At 44.2% G+C, this 16526-nt stretch overlaps 1 protein-coding gene across 1 annotated transcript; it reads right to left on the reverse strand.

The window, feature by feature from the left end:
* Nucleotides 1–1588: 1588 nt before the first annotated feature.
* On the reverse strand, nt 1589–9546 carry IL25 (interleukin 25). The gene is made up of 3 exons (XM_026719526.1): nt 9529–9546; nt 4983–5206; nt 1589–1874 (listed from the first exon to the last, which is right to left on the reverse strand). Exons 1-3 carry the CDS (start codon nt 9544–9546, stop codon nt 1589–1591), a joined length of 528 nt encoding a protein of 175 aa, XP_026575311.1.
* Nucleotides 9547–16526: the final 6980 nt, after the last annotated feature.

A 16526-nucleotide genomic window follows, 5' to 3' on the forward strand; every position in this document is an offset into this window, starting at 1 on the left:
TTTTAAATTTTATTTAATTATATTTTATTGTTTTTCATTCATAACAAAAACGTGGGGGCGGGGAAGGAGCAATATGCAAGGGGAATAACATTGGAGATACATTGACAAAGAGAAGAAGGGAAAAAAAGGAATATATTAAAAGGAAGGAATCCTTGGTGCTCTCTGAGCTTGTTTTCTTGCAAATATTTCATTACCCAAAGGGTAAAATCTCATTAACATAAAAATTCATTTCATATAAATTGAAAGAAAGAAAAAATACAAATCATGATAACACTAAAGTTATCTAGCACAAACATTATTCAAATGCACAGATGTTTCTAATACATTTAAACCACTATCTCCTTTCTGATCATACTGCATTCTGTATGAGTCCTGTATTTTATTACATATAAAATTAAAATTTAGCCATGCCTGCAGTCCTTGACTTATGACCAGAATTGAGGCAAGAATTTTAGTCTCTAAGCAAGACGGTTTAGGAGTCAGATGGGCCTGATTTTCCGACCCCCTTTTTTGCCATTGTTACATGAATCCTTACAGTCGTTAAGTGAATCATGTGGTTGTTAAGTGAATCTGGCTTCCCCCCATTGGACTCACCAGCTGGGACGGTTGCAAACGGCAATCACATGACTCCATTGTAAATATACAATACATATACAAGTAGTCCTCAACTTACGACAGTTCATTTTAGTGACTGCTAAAGTTGCAACAGCCCTGAAAAAAAGTTGGGTTTTTTCCCCCCACCATACTTACAATCGTTTCCACACCCCTATGGGCCTGCGATCGAAATTCAAATGCTGGGCAACCGACTCACCTTTATGACCGCCCTGAAGTCACGGAATTCCCCTTTTGCAACCTATTTGACCAGCAAAACCAACCAGATTCACTTAACGAACGGGTTACTCACTTAACAAACTGCAGTGATTCGCTGAGCCGCGGAGGGCAAGGAAGTTTATAAAAACAGGGCGAAAACTCACTCAGCTTCCTAAAGGTTGGGCTCAATTGTGGTCGTACGTTGAGGACGACCTATGGCGTTGGGGATGCTGCCATGGACGTAAATTTCTGGTGCCATTGTTAATTTGGAGAGTCGCTAACGGTGGACGCTAAGCAATCTGTTCATGAGCGCCAGGCGGTGGTGGGATTCAACCGGTTCGCACCTGTTTGGGAGAACCGGTTGTTGATGAACTGCAGAGGTGATATTCAGCCGGTTCTTACCGGTTCCCGAGAACTGGTAGCGTAAAATTTTGACTAGTTCGGAGAACTGGCAAATCCCGCCTCTGACTGGCCCCGCCCCCATCTATTTTCCACCTTTCGAGTCCCAGCTGATTGGCTGGGTCTTCTTTGATTGCCCTGCCCAGGAGAACGGAGCTGGAAAGTAGGTTAGTGGGATGGGGAGGAATGATTTTGCAGTATCCTTCCCCTGCCATGCCCACCAAACCACAACCACAGAACCGTTAGTAAAAAAAAAATTGAATCCCACTTCTGGTGGAACTGGTTGTTGGAAAAAATCATTAGGCAGAGAAGCGGTTGTTAAATTATTTGAATCCCACCACTGGCGCTGGGTGCTATATATATTATTTAAAGATCTTAACTATTTCCTGCCCTTGCTTGAGTACCTGGGAACCACACAAGCGCAAGACACGTTAAGCTCATAATTGTGGGGTTGTAGGTAAAACCATCCTTTTCTGTCGGGACACTCTTTCCGATAGAAGACCAGAATGCTGCTTCGCACAGTGACCGAATTGCCCCTCTTTTCCAAGCTGTTGTAGGTGCTGAGGGTGTCGTGCCGAGGGCTCGAGTGGAAGGACAGACAATGGTCGCAAGAGCAGGACGCTTGCCAGAGGTTCTGCGGGTAACGGGTGGCGTTGAAATCCTTCCTGGGGGAGACAAGGAGAGTCAGGTAAGAATCGCACCCGGCACCAGAAGCCCACCCAAAGTTGTGGGGAAGGAGAAGGTCTCATTTTCAAGATCTGTAGAAATTCACAAGTCATCCAGGTCATCGTCCGAAAGGTGCCTTTTTTTTTTTCCCCAAGAGAAAACTGGACTTTCTAGTTTTTTTTTTCCTTTGAAGACATTTTGCTTCTTCTCTATGAAGCTTCTTCAGTTCTCCTTCTTCAGAGCTGAAGAAGCTTCTTGGATGAGAAGCAAAACATCTTCGAAAGAAAAACCAGAAACTTTTGTCTCTTGAAAAAAAGCATAATATAATATATAAAAGATAATATAATCAAAAAAATTCTGGAATGTGCAGAAACAGGTTAACTCTAAAAGGTTAACTCTAAAAAATTAAAGAAAAAGATTTGGAATATTTTATAACATGGGAACTTTTTCTACAAATGATTAGTAGATAGATACAGATGAGTGGATTTATGTGAAAATATAGACTACACAGGAAAAAAAAACTGACTAGCAAATATTCTGATGATTATATAACTGATGTCAATTTGGAAAATAGTGTACTTTTTTTTAATAACGATTGATATTATCATATATGATTTTATGTACATGATTATAATGATAGTGACACCTTTGGACACCTAGAAAACATACTGTTCAATATAGAAATGGAATTTGTGATACAAAACAATAAAAATATTTATTAAAAAAAGAAAAAAAGCATCTTTGGGATTTCAAGATGGATGCCGTTTGTCTTTGCAGGATGGATAAGAATTTAGGTTTAGGAACTGTTTTTATTAGGGATGATATCAGAAAAAAATTGATAAGAGAAGTACTATGTATTTAGTACTACATGTTTTAACAGCTGCAAGGATTATCTCCACCCAATATTGGAAAGATGAAGAAACACCTCGAGGTGAAGTGATAAGTAAGAAGATATTAGACTGCACAGAAACGGATAGACTTCCATTGAAAAATCAAACAGAAAGAAGACACAGAATATTATCAAACTTGGAATTTATTTTACCAGTGGTTTGAAAAAAAAGGGGGTGAAGAATAAGAATGGCATTTGTACTGCTAAGCAAAATTAAATACCCAGACAACACGATGTTTATTAAGTACTGAGGAATGTAATTAATAGAAAATCAATAAAAATCATTTTTAAAAATAATAATTTAAAATAACAGAATGACAAACTTGGAGGGAACTTTGGAGGTCTTCTAGTCCAAGCCAGGAGATCATAGAGTGGGGACAGAGAAGAAATAAGCAAGGGGTGACTCCATAAGAGATGGCACCAGTTCAATTCAGTTAATGTTTTTCAAATGTGGCCCCTTTAAGAGGGGGTGAACTACAACTCCCAGAATTCATGCTGGTTGGGGAATTCTGGGAGTTGAAGTCCACCCATCTTAAACGGGCCACGTTTGAAAAAAACAACAGGCAGCTAGATTTAGTAGAAAATGAGATTTTAGCAGCAGCCTTGAGCGAGGGGTTGTGCTGAAATCAAACCTGCTGTGTCAAAAGGCTGTCTTAGAAAAATGAACGGAGTTTTAGCGATTTAATTTACGATTGCAAGGAATTTATCAGTTAGCAATTGTGGTCATAAACCTAGGACTTCCCTTAAATTGAAGTGAAGCAGGTTGCGGAAGGCCCAATATGTTAAGCAGATGCAATTTATCAATTGCTAATCGCCCTCAGCTTAAGACCACAACTACTGATCAATAAATTATTTGCAATCATGAATTAAATTGCTAAAACTCCATTTGTGCATGATGGCAAGCAATTTATCAATTTATCAATTTTTTGCAATTGTGTATAAATTGCATCGGCTTAACCCACCTGTTTCCCTTCAATTTAGGTGTAGACCTCGGCTTACAACCACAACTGGAATGACAGGCAGAATTTCTCTTGCTCAATCAGTGACTTGTGGCCGATTTTATGACTTTTTTTGCCGTGGTTGTTAAGCGAATCACTGCAGTTGCTAAGTGAATCACACCATCATTAAATGAATCTGACTTCCTCCATTTTGGCTTGTGGAAAGCTGTCTGAAACGGTCGCAAATGGAGATCACATGACCCTGGAACATAGCAACCATTGTAAATACATGCCGGTTGCCCAGAGACCAAATTTTGATCACGTGACTGTGGGGAACGCTGGGATGGTCATAAGTGCGAGGACCTGTCTAATTGTGCCATGTGTCCCACAGAAGTGATCTGCAATTCCTGAAAGCTTCTACCTGTTTTTCTTTTTAAATCTTGGTTTAATGAAAATAACTTTAAATAAAATTTAAAATCATAATAAAATCTTTTCTTTCTTTTGCCACTGTCATTCTAAAGGTAGTCTTCGACCTACGACCGTCCATTTAGTGATTGTTCAAAGTTACAACAGCACTGGGAAAAAGTCCCCTGCAACTGTTTTTCACACTTAACAACCCATTACAACATCCTCCTGGTGGTCATGTGATCAGAATTCAAAGGCTTGGCAACTGACTGGTATTTATGACGGTGGCAGTGTCCCAGGGTCACGCGATTTGCCCTTTTGCAAACTTCTGACCAGCACAGTCAATGGGGAAGCTAGATTCACTTAACAACCATGTTCCTCACTTAATAACTGCAGCGGTTCACTTAACAACGGTGACAAGTAAAGGTCATAAAACAGGGCAAAACTCACTGAACAACCTTTCTTTCTTAGCAAGACAAAAGTTTGTCAGAGCATTTGCAGCGTGACTGTTATTGTGAGACGACCCAGGAACAAAACACAGCACACAGAGGCTTAGATATTTAACAGTGGTTTATCTATAAGACATATACAGGGTAGGCAAATACCTGACAAGCAATCAATCTTCTTAACTCTACATGGAGAACTCTGCAATGAAGACAGGACACAAGGAGAGAAAAACACATCTCTAATGGCTACCTTTATATAGATACCTCTTAAAGGGGTAAAGACTTCTGTGGACCCATACGTAGTCTTAAAAAGGTAATAGCCATGCCATGCTAATTCATCATTGCATCAGCCTTACAGCAACTGGTCAACTCTTAAACTCAATACCTTAACAACATTTGAGGCTCAATTTGGTCGATGTTTTTTCTTACCAGTAACTCCAAGGAGAGATGGATCGTTGGGCCACGGTGCCTTTGGACAATGCTTGGCAATCTGTGGCTGAAACCGGGGCAGAGGGAGAGGTAAAGATTGGGTCGCTCACTTGGAGGTCTTTTCCCAAAGTGTCGATCTTGTTGTCCGTGCAGCAATCATACTTTGAAAAGCACCCGTGGGTTTGGTGTAGAAAGGAAGCTAAGAACAGGACACTGATGACGGCCTGGAAGAAGAAGAGAGGATTGGAGGGGTGGGGGTGGAGGGGAATCTGGCAATGGGGCAGGGGTCCCAAGGAGTAAATTGGGATCTTCCAGAGGTTTGGGGGCTTCCCACCCTTCTCTGACCATGCAAAGGTGCTGCTTACTTTTAAGACTCCTGGACTTCAACTCCCAGAATTCCCCAGCCAGCTCTTTTTTTCCCTTGCTTTGCTGAAGTCAAGATATATTACATCGACCGTGTTCCCACTATCTATTATTAAAGTTACCCTATCAAAAAATAGAATAGTCTAGCCACGTTTCTTCTTAGCCGATCCATGTTGAATTCTGGTAAAATCTTGTTGGCTATGGGAACTCTGGGAGTTGAAGTCCACAAGTCTTAAAGTGGCCAAGTTGGACAACTTAAGGTAAGGAAGATCGTGGCTAAACATCCCTTTCACCGAATGAAATCTTGGCAGGAGTTTACAAACGATACTGCCTCACTGTGTTAGCGTTGGCTTACGTTCACTCACCGACACACAACCCTGGTCAACAGCCACACTTGGATCTGTTTCTGCAGAACACTTAAGGCACAAGGCTTTGGGGCTGTCCCACCTTGACTGCTTGAAAATACAGGTGTTAAAGTGCCCAAGATTGGATACCCCCAATCTAAAGTAATCACGAAACCTGACTTGGTAACAATGCACATAGGCTGTTTGTCACAAACACACACCACCCACACTGAGATTTTGAACTGAGGAATAGAATAGAATAGAATAACAAGAGTTGGAAGGGACCTTGGAGGTTAAGACCAGGGGTGGGATTCTACCAGTTTGCACCTATTCGCCAGAACCGGTTGTTAACATTCTAAGCAGTTCAGAGAACCGGATGTTAGAAGAAATTAGTGGCCTAATCCTGTAAGGAAGGCAGGAAGGAAACATTCTGGTGTTGCTTACAGAAACTGCCTCTCTGTTAACCCTTATTACATTCTTGGCAGGACTAGACTTCCTGTCTCAGGAACTTCTCTGGAATTTTTTCCCCCTCCTTTGCTGGTACTTTGCTTGTGTGGAATGACCATTCAAAGTTACAATGGCACTGAAAAAAGCGACTTATGACCATTTTTCACACTTATAACTGTTGCAGCATCCCCACAGTCATGAGAGGCCAGGCGAGGAGATGCATGCCTTGATGTGAGTGATATTGCATTGGCCACGCCCACCAACTAAGCCACGCCCACAGAACCGGTTGTTAAAAAATTTGAATCCCACCCCTGGTTAAGAGGCAAGGAAAATGGGGAGGGGAGTTCTAGTTCTGAGTCAGAAAGCCATCTGGGTGGGTTTCAGCTAGTTGGATCACAAATTCATCCCCCAAAACCTCCTGGGATTAACTGGGAGTTGCTGGGTATCAAAACTGACTTGGGAAAGGAAAGAAAAGGAAGGGAAGGAGAAAGGAAAGACGTGTGAATGGGAAGGGAGGGAAGGAGATGAGAATGTGGAGAAGAAAGGAAGACGATGGAAAGGAGAAAGAGAAGGAGGGAAAGAAGAAAAGAGGGAGAAGTGGGGGAAGGGATGGAGGGAGATGAGAATGAGAAGAAGGCAGGAAGGAAGGAAGGAGATGGGAAAGGAGAAGGAAGGAGAGACAGAAGAAAGAAGATGGATGGGTGGATAGATGGATGGAAGGAAGGAAGGAAGGAAGGAAGGAAGGAAGGAAGGAAGGAAGGAAGGAAGGAAGGAAGGAAGGAAGGAGATGGGAAAGGAGAAGGAAGGAGAGACAGAAGAAAGGAGATGGATGGGTGGATAGATGGAAGGAAGGAAGGAAGGAAGGAAGGAAGGAAGGAAGGAAGGAAGGAAGGAAGGAAGGAAGGAGATGGGAAAGGAGAAGGAAGGAGAGACAGAAGAAAGAAGATGGATGGGTGGATAGATGGAAGGAAGGAAGGAAGGAAGGAAGGAAGGAAGGAAGGAGATGGGAAAGGAGAAGGAAGGAGAGACAGAAGAAAGGAGATGGATGGGTAGATAGATGGAAGGAAGGAAGGAAGGAAGGAAGGAAGGAAGGAAGGAAGGAGATGGGAAAGGAGAAGGAAGGAGAGACAGAAGAAAGGAGATGGATGGGTGGATAGATGGAAGGAAGGAAGGAAGGAAGGAAGGAAGGAAGGAAGGAAGGAGATGGGAAAGGAGAGGAAGGAGAGACAGAAGAAAGGAGATGGATGGGTGGATAGATGGATGGAAGGAAGGAAGGAAGGAAGGAAGGAAGGAAGGAAGGAAGGAAGGAAGGAAGGAAGGAGATGGGAAAGGAGAAGGAAGGAGAGACAGAAGAAAGGAGATGGATGGGTGGATAGATGGATGGAAGGAAGGAAGGAAGGAAGGAAGGAAGGAAGGAAGGAAGGAAGGAAGGAGATGGGAAAGGAGAAGGAAGGAGAGACAGAAGAAAGGAGATGGATGGGTGGATAGATGGATGGATGGATGGAAGGAAGGAAGGAAGGAAGGAAGGAGATGGGAAAGGAGAAGGAAGGAGAGACAGAAGAAAGGAGATGGATGGGTGGATAGATGGATGGAAGGAAGGAAGGAAGGAAGGAAGGAAGGAAGGAAGGAAGGAAGGAAGGAAGGAAGGAAGGAAGGAGATGGGAAAGGAGAAGGAAGGAGAGACAGAAGAAAGGAGATGGATGGGTGGATAGATGGATGGAAGGAAGGAAGGAAGGAAGGAAGGAAGGAAGGAAGGAGATGGGAAAGGAGAAGGAAGGAGAGACAGAAGAAAGGAGATGGATGGGTGGATAGATAGATGGATGGATGGAAGGAAGGAAGGAAGGAAGGAAGGAGATGGGAAAGGAGAAGGAAGGAGAGACAGAAGAAAGAAGATGGATGGGTGGATAGATGGATGGAAGGAAGGAAGGAAGGAAGGAAGGAAAGAAGGAAGGAAGGAGATGGGAAAGGAGAAGGAAGGAGAGACAGAAGAAAGAAGATGGATGGGTGGATAGATAGATGGAAGGAAGGAAGGAAGAAGGAAGGAAGGAAGGAACGAAGGAAGGAGATGGGAAAGGAGAAGGAAGGAGAGACAGAAGAAAGGAGATGGATGATGGGTGGATAGATGGATGGAAGGAAGGAAGGAAGGAAGGAAGGAAGGAAGGAAGGAAGGAAGGAAGGAAGGAAGGAAGGAAGGAGATGGGAAAGGAGAAGGAAGGAGAGACAGAAGAAAGGAGAGATGGATGGGTGGATAGATGGATGGAAGGAAGGAAGGAAGGAAGGAAGGAAGGAAGGAAGGAAGGAAGGAAGGAAGGAAGGAAGGAGATGGGAAAGGAGAAGGAAGGAGAGACAGAAGAAAGGAGATGGATGGGTGGATAGATGGATGGATGGATGGAAGGAAGGAAGGAAGGAAGGAAGGAGATGGGAAAGGAGAAGGAAGGAGAGACAGAAGAAAGGAGATGGATGGGTGGATAGATGGATGGAAGGAAGGAAGGAAGGAAGGAAGGAAGGAAGGAAGGAAGGAAGGAAGGAAGGAAGATGGGAAAGGAGAAGGAAGGAGAGACAGAAGAAAGGAGATGGATGGGTGGATAGATGGATGGATGGATGGAAGGAAGGAAGGAAGGAAGGAAGGAGATGGGAAAGGAGAAGGAAGGAGAGACAGAAGAAAGGAGATGGATGGGTGGATAGATGGATGGAAGGAAGGAAGGAAGGAAGGAAGGAAGGAAGGAGATGGGAAAGGAGAAGGAAGGAGAGACAGAAGAAAGGAGATGGATGGGTGGATAGATGGATGGATGAAAGGAAGGAAGGAAGGAAGGAAGGAAGGAAGGAAGGAAGGAGATGGGAAAGGAGAAGGAAGGAGAGACAGAAGAAAGGAGATGGATGGGTGGATAGATGGATGGGTGGATGGATGGATGGAAGGAAGGAAGGAAGGAAGGAGAGATTTTTAAAAAGGAAGTATTAAGTAAGTAGGGAGGGAGGCAGGAAGGAAGGGAGAATTTAAAAAAGAAAAATTAAAGAAGGAGAGGGGGAGGGAGGAAGGAGATGTGAATGAGGAGAAGGAAGGAGGGAAAGAGGAAAGGAAATGGAAGGAAGGAAGGAAATGAAAGAGATGGGGATGTGGAGAAGGAAGGAGTGGAGGAAGAAAGGAGATAGCAATGGGGGAGGAAGGAAGGAAGGGAGGAAGGAAGGAAGGAAGGAAGGAAGGAAGGAAGGAAGGAAGGAAGGAAGGAAAAGATAGAGAGGACATAAGCAAGCCCGGTTTCCTGATCCTAGCCAGGACCATTCCCCACCCACCAGGGGCCGCTGAAACCTTATGCCAGGCCCATCCCGCCATCCCTTCTGCTGCCCCTCCCCACCAGGTGCCCCATCCAGCAACCCCCTCAGCTGGGACGTACCATCCACAGGTTGTCCATGGTGTGGAATCTCCTGTGTGCCTCCCAGGTCAGTCAGGTGAGTCCTTTCAGCTCCGCGCTGGGAATCCTTATTTTATGGTCAGAACAACTTTCCATTCGTGGTAAGCTGATTTGCAAATGAGGCGGGATAGCCCTTCCTGGGTAAAAGCGTATTAAAAGGTGTGGGGGGTTTTCCTCCCCCCACAATCCAAACCTGGATGGAATTTGAAATGGGGGAGTGGGGGTGGGAGGGGAGTCCCCCTTGTGTTCGGGACGGGGAGGGGGAGATCTACATTTTGTTTTGCAAATGAAAGAATTTGCTTTTTAAAAAACAAATGGAAGGATTTTTCTCCACCTGAGGGCGGCCCAGTCTTTGAACTTCTCGGCTGCTTTCCAACAGTACAGGTGACCCCACTCACCTTCCCAGAGACTCACGGGGGGGCCCCAAATTCCTGACCCCCGGCAGATGACCTTTGTAGGCCCCATTTTTCAGCTCCCCAACTATTGTGGGCGTAACGGATTCCAATTTCTGAGGGCGATCGTCAGGTTTGGTGCATAATGGGAGCATTTGAACTCGGATCCCACCTGGGTAGGTGGATGGGTATATGTGTGTGTGTGAGAGAAAGAGATCTCTGGGGAATCCACTGGGTCGGGATCAATTCATTCCATGGGATCTAGTCTCAGGTGCTAGATGGAAAAGACGGTAAATCTGTGACTAGACTTTTTTACAGATAGACTGCCACTAGATGGGGGAGGCTCTTTGGCACATCTCAGCTCACTGGGTGAGAGAAAATAACAGGGAGGCCTCGATGTAGGACTGCAATGGAGCCCACTGTGCCTGTGGACTGTGAGACCGCTGTTAAGGGCATTTTTGCTCCATTTTACGACCTTTCTTTCTTGCCCTGGTTAAGTGAATCGCTGCCGCGGTTAAGTTAGGAACACGGCCGTTAAATGAATCCGGCTTCCCTGTGGACTTTGCTGGTTAGAAGGTTGCAAAAGGAGGTTTACGTGACACCCCCACCCCGGGACACTGCAACTGTCGTAAATACAAGTCAGTCGCCAAGTATCCGAATCAGGTGACCGTGGGGATGCTGCTGCAATAGTCATAAGTATGAAAAGCTGGTCATAAGTTTTTTTTTTCTTTTCAGTGCCATTGTAACTTCAAACAGTCACTAATTAAATGAATGGCTATAAGGCGAGGTCTTACAAAATGTGAAACAAAATGGCGCCTCTTTTCTTTGTGCAGAATCTTGGGTTGCTCATTGTTAGACAGTGTTGAGGAGGCTACAGAAAGGATAAGCCACCATTTGGGGTTAATGGGAAGCTCTTTCCGTTCCCAAGATGGCTGGGGAAATATGCCATTGGTCCATTCACAAAGTGTACCCTCCCTTTGAAGAGGGGGTGGAGCCCGCTCATTTGCATAAGGGCTGCCCCATCCGTCCATTCACAAAATACGCCAGGTAGGTGGGCATGGCTACCATTGCGAGGGTGGGGAGGCGCACTCACAAAATGGCTGTTCCCTCCCTCAGGAGTCTTTCTGCTGCTTTTCACATGTGTCCCCTCCCTATCATATTAACCCCTGGCAGCAAGAAACTTCCTTTTTACAGATAGTCCTCAACTTACGACTGCGATGGAGCCCCAAGTTTCCGTTGCTAAGCGAGACACATCTTAAGTGATTCCCCCACCCCATTTTATGACCTTTCTTTCCACCACTGTTAAGTGAATCACAGCTGTTGTTAAATTATTTGCACGGTTGTTTGGTGAATCTGGCTCGCCCCATTGAGTTTGCTCGTTGGAAGGTCGCAAAAGGGCAAGCAAGATAGTCGTTAAGTGAGCCTTGACCCATTTTGCGACCTTCCCACCGTTGTTAAGTGAATCCCTGCAGTTGTTAAGTTAGTCACATGGTTGTTTAGTGAATCTGGCTTCCCCCATTGGTCAGAAGGTCACAAAAGGGCAAGCAAGATAGTTGTTAAGTGAGTCTTGACCCATTTTATGACCTTCCAACCGTTGTTAAGTGAATCCCTGCAGTTGTTAAGTTAGTCACATGGTTGTTCAGTGGATCTGGCTTCCCCCATTGGTCAGAAGGTCGCAAAAGGGCAGGCAAGATAGACATTAAGTGAGTTTTGTCCCATTTTGCAACATTGTTTACGACAGTCGTTAAGTGAATAACGGCAGAGATTAAGTGAGTCACGCAGTTGTTAAGCGAATCTGCCCTCTCTATTGACTTTGCTTGTCAGAAGGTCGCAAAAGGGGATCACATGACACTGCATAAATATGTCGTAAACCGAGTCAGTTGCCAAAAAGAGCATGCAAGATGGTCATTAAGTGTATTTTGCCCCATTTGGAGACAATTGCTTACCACTTGTTAAGTGAATCAATGCAGTGATTGAGTCACACGGCTGTTAAGCGGCTTCCCCATGGACTGAAGTTCGCAAAAGGGGATCATGTGACCCCAGGGGACACTGCGACTCTCATAAAATATGAGTCACTTGCCAGCCGTCCACATTTTGATCCCATGGGATGCCACAACGGTCATGTGTGAAAAACGATCACAAGTCACTTTTTTCAGGGATGTTGTAACGTCGAACGGTCACTAAACGAACTGTTGCAAGTCAAGGACTCACCTGTATATGTTCTGCACATTTGCCATTCCATGCCAGCCTGCATAAATAGAAATATTTTGGGGGGGAAAGTTACAATTGCAACCATAGGGGCCCTGACAATTGTGGTTGGAAAAGAATAGTCCTCTGTTTAACAACTGTATCACTTAGTATCAGACATTTTAGGCTCAATTCTGTTCGCAAGTTGAGAACTTCCTGTATCTGCGGCTCAAATGTGTATTTCTCCTGACAGAGAAATTGTATGAAAAGTTGGTGATAAGACCTGGAAAATGCCTCATCTGATCAGAAATTTCATTTCCATTTCTTTTTTGGCTTCCGGTATAGGAAGTCCTCGACTTACGACCCACAATTGTGCCCAAAATTTATGTGATACGGTTGTTAAGTGAGTGTTGACCCATTTTACAACCTTTCTTGCCTCAGTTGTTAAGTGAATCACTGCCATTGACACATTAGTCACCTGGTTGTTAAGTGAATCTGGCTTCCCCATTGACTTTGCTTGTCAGAACGTCATAAAAGCAGATCAGGTGACCTGGGGACACTGCAACTGAACCATCTGAATTTGGATCATGTGATCACAGGGATGCTGGAACAGTCATAACTGTGAAAAACAGTCATAAGTCACTTTTTTCAGGTCTGTTGTAACTTTGAGCGGTCACTAAATGAACTGTTGTAAGTTGAGGACTACCTGTATTGGTAGATCCCACCGCAATCCTCTTCCTTGCCAGTTGAACCACCATGGCTCAGCACAAACTACAGAGAGTCCTCCACTTATGACCACAATTGAGCCTAAAACCTCTGTTGCTAATCGAGACGGTCATTAAGGGAGTTTTGCCCCATTTTTCTACTTTCTTGCTGCGGTTGTTCAGGGAATTGCTGCCATTGTTAAGTGAGTCACACTGTTATTAAGTGAATCTGGCTTCCCCTTTGACTTCGCTCGTCGGAAGGTCGCAAAAGGGGATTATGTGACTCTGAGATACAGAAACTGTCATAAATATGAGTCAGTTGCCAAGATAATCCACTTTGGTCACTAAACGAACAATTGTAAGTCGTGGATTATCTTTATCTGCAACATAAAAAGCAGGCAGACTGGCAGGGTTCTGCTTATCATAGCCTCTGCCTTTTCGAACTCTACACATGCCTCTGGACAGCCTTTCCCAGACAGCTGACCCTCTAGCACTGAAGGAAGAATCCCAATATATATCCAGTTAATCCTCCTCTTATCACTACAATTGAGAACACAACTTCTGTTGCTAAGTAAGGCGGGTCATGTTATGACTCTTTTTTTGCCATGGTTGTTCAGTGAATCACTGCAGTTGTTAAATGTGTCATGCAGTCGTTAACTGAATCCAGATTCTCCCAGTGACTTTGCTTACTGGAAGCCTGGCCAGTTGATCACATGACCCCCCCAGGACGCTGATAGCTGCCAAAGACTCAAATTTTGATCACGCCATGCTGAAACGGTCATAAGTGCGAGGATCGGTTGCATATTGCTTTTTAAAGTCATTCCATCGATGGTTGTAAATGGAGGATTACTTTGGATTCCAAAGGGGTTATTATTTCACTAAAAAAAATGGTTTTAGACTATTCTAAAGCCTCATTCACAGTATATAGACAGTCCTCAAATTACAATTCCTTTAATGACTATTCGAAGATATGACAGCACTGGGAAAAAAGTGCCACTATGTCTTTTTGTCACACTTACGACCGTTGCAGCATTCCCTGCGGTCATGTGATCAAAATTCAGAAGCTTGCCAACTGACTCACAGTAACGACGGGTGCAGCGACGAGCGAAATCAACAGGGAACCAAGATTCACTTAACAACCAGGTGATAAACTTGACCGGTGACAACTTTGAAGAACTGTGACAAGAAATTTCATACAATGGGGCCAAAAAAACCCAAAACCTCCCTTCAAAACTGTCGCACTTAACGATGAAACTTTGGGGCTTCGTTATGGTTCATAACTCAAGGACTCCCTGTAAACTCTAGATCCCTGTGAGTCTCCATTTGTGGTTTTTATGAATAAAAATGCGACAAAGAAAGGACCGACAACTACTGTGAAAGAATAATAGAGTCAAATGGGACCTTGGAGGTCCTCTAGTCCAACCCCCTGCTCAGGCGGGAAACCCAACACAAACACATCAGGGTTGCTCGGGGGAACAAAATGGAACCTACGGTCCATTTGCAGGTGTCCAAGCGACAGCATTCACACCTGACAACAGGCAGAGTGGAGAATCTTGGCAATGCCCCATAGAAAGGGATTTCCTTGTGGTTTTGGGAAAACAAAACAAACTTCAGTCCCCTCATTATTTTATAATCTTTCCAGGACTTCCCCCTTGTTCCTCCTCCACCAGGACTGCCTGAACACTGACTCACCTGGAGGACAATAGGTGCCTTTGAGAGGCAGCAGAGAACAAGGTACAGGTGAGTCAGCAAACATTCCCCCACTGTGTTTATCAGATGCTCCAGCCTGACCTTGAGAGAACCACACAGACCATGATTTGACTGGGTTAGAACTGGAACTGGAATTAGAATTAGAATTCTTTGTTGGCCACGCTCTCAGTGTACATACAACAATAGTCACAGATCATGATCATATTCATTGCAAAAATACATTCATCATAAAACATATATTCTATGGAGATTCTCAGCCATCTAAGTCATGGTTGTCCCAAAGGTGCTTTTTTCAAGAGGCAACTGGACTTACTGGTTTTTCTTTTGAAGACGTTTCACTTCTCATCCAAGAAGCTTCTTCAGCTCTGGGGAATGGAAAGATTTATACTCCTTGCAGAAGCTGGTCATTTGCATTTTTTTAGAGAGCCTTTGAGGCCACCTGGAGCTTTATTTGTGTCATCAGGGTCACCTGAGTGGTGCAAATGGGTACGGAGCCTTCCTGGAGCTGTTGAAAGGACTGTGTTTTAGACCAGAGATAGATGACTTCGTATCCCCACCCCCTCTGTGGAGAGAGGGACATTCAAGTTGGACAAAGATGGTCTCTTTGACCCCTCTTTCAACCCAGCAGCCCTCTCCGTCCAAAATGTGGACTTTTTGTCTTCGAAAGAATGGCCTCTGTCTTTCAAATGCAGGTGGACTGCTGAATCTTGTCCTGATGGGTTGGTTCTTCTTTGTTGTGACATGTGTTTAGGAAGTGGCTGTTTTGTTTCCCAATATCCAGATCTTCACATGGCTCGCTACAGTGGCCTGCAAAGACCAGGTGGCCTCAATGACTTTCTTAAAAAGGATGCAAATCACCAGCTGGCTGCAAAGAGTATAAATCCTTCTGTCCTCCTTCCGTTCTGTTGGAGGGTAGACTTGAAGGACAGACAATGATCTCAAGAACACGACACTTGCCAGAGGTTCTGTGGGTGACGTCCGACGCTGAAATCTTTCCTGAGGGAGACAAGGATAGTCGGGTAAGAACCGCACCCAACACCAGAAGCCCACCGGAAGTTGTGGGAAGGGGTGGTCTCCTTTTCAAGATGGATGTCTGTGAGAGATTCTCAAGTCGTCCAGGTCTGGTGTAGGTAGTCTCAAAGGTGCTTTTTCAAGAGGCAACTGGACTTTCTCGTTTTTTTCTTTTGAAGAGGTTTCGCTCCTCATCCAAGAAGCTGAAAAAGCTTCTTGGATGAGAAGGAAACATCTTCAAAGAAAAACACAGAAAGTCCAGTTGCCTCTTGAAAAAAGCACCTTTGGGACATAAAACATTAGATACAACACTTAGTGATAGTCATGGAATATTAAATAAGCAATCAACATAAATCATACTAGGATACTAAATCAAACAAAATGCTCTTATGATGTAAAGAGACAAGCAACAAAGTTATAGGACCTGAGAGCATTTTGCCGCCATCTTGAATTCCGTTATTCCGTCACAAGCGGGAAAATATGTAAGGTTTGCACAGTCACGTTTCCAAAGTAAGTTTCAAGAGTTTTACTAAGCCGCAGAGAGAAATCACCTCTATGCTCTAAGAAAAAGAAGGGGAAAAAAGGCAGTCGTCAACTTACGACTACAATGGAACCCAACATTTCCATTGCTAAGCGAGATGGTTATTAAGTGAGCTTTTGCCCATTTGACACCTTTCTTGCCACAGTTGGTAAGGAAACCACCGCTGTTGTTAATTTAGGAACATGGTTGTTAAGTGAATCACTGGACTTGTTAAGCTAGCAGAAGAGTTGTTAAGTGGGTTTTGCTCCATTTTACACCCTTTTTAGCTACAGTTGCTAAGTGAATCCCTAAGTTGGTAAGCAGGAGAGTTGTTAAGTGGTTTTGCCCCATTTTATGAACTTTCTCGCTGTGGATGTTAAGTGAATCACTGCAGTTGTTCAGAACACAGTTGTTAAGTGAATCGGCCTCCCCGCTTGACTCTGCTTGTCAGAAGGT

This window comes from Pseudonaja textilis, chromosome Z (genome assembly GCF_049901715.1).
Source record: "Pseudonaja textilis isolate UNSWEBS1 chromosome Z, rPseTex1.2, whole genome shotgun sequence".
Classification (NCBI taxonomy): Eukaryota; Metazoa; Chordata; class Lepidosauria; order Squamata; family Elapidae; genus Pseudonaja; species Pseudonaja textilis.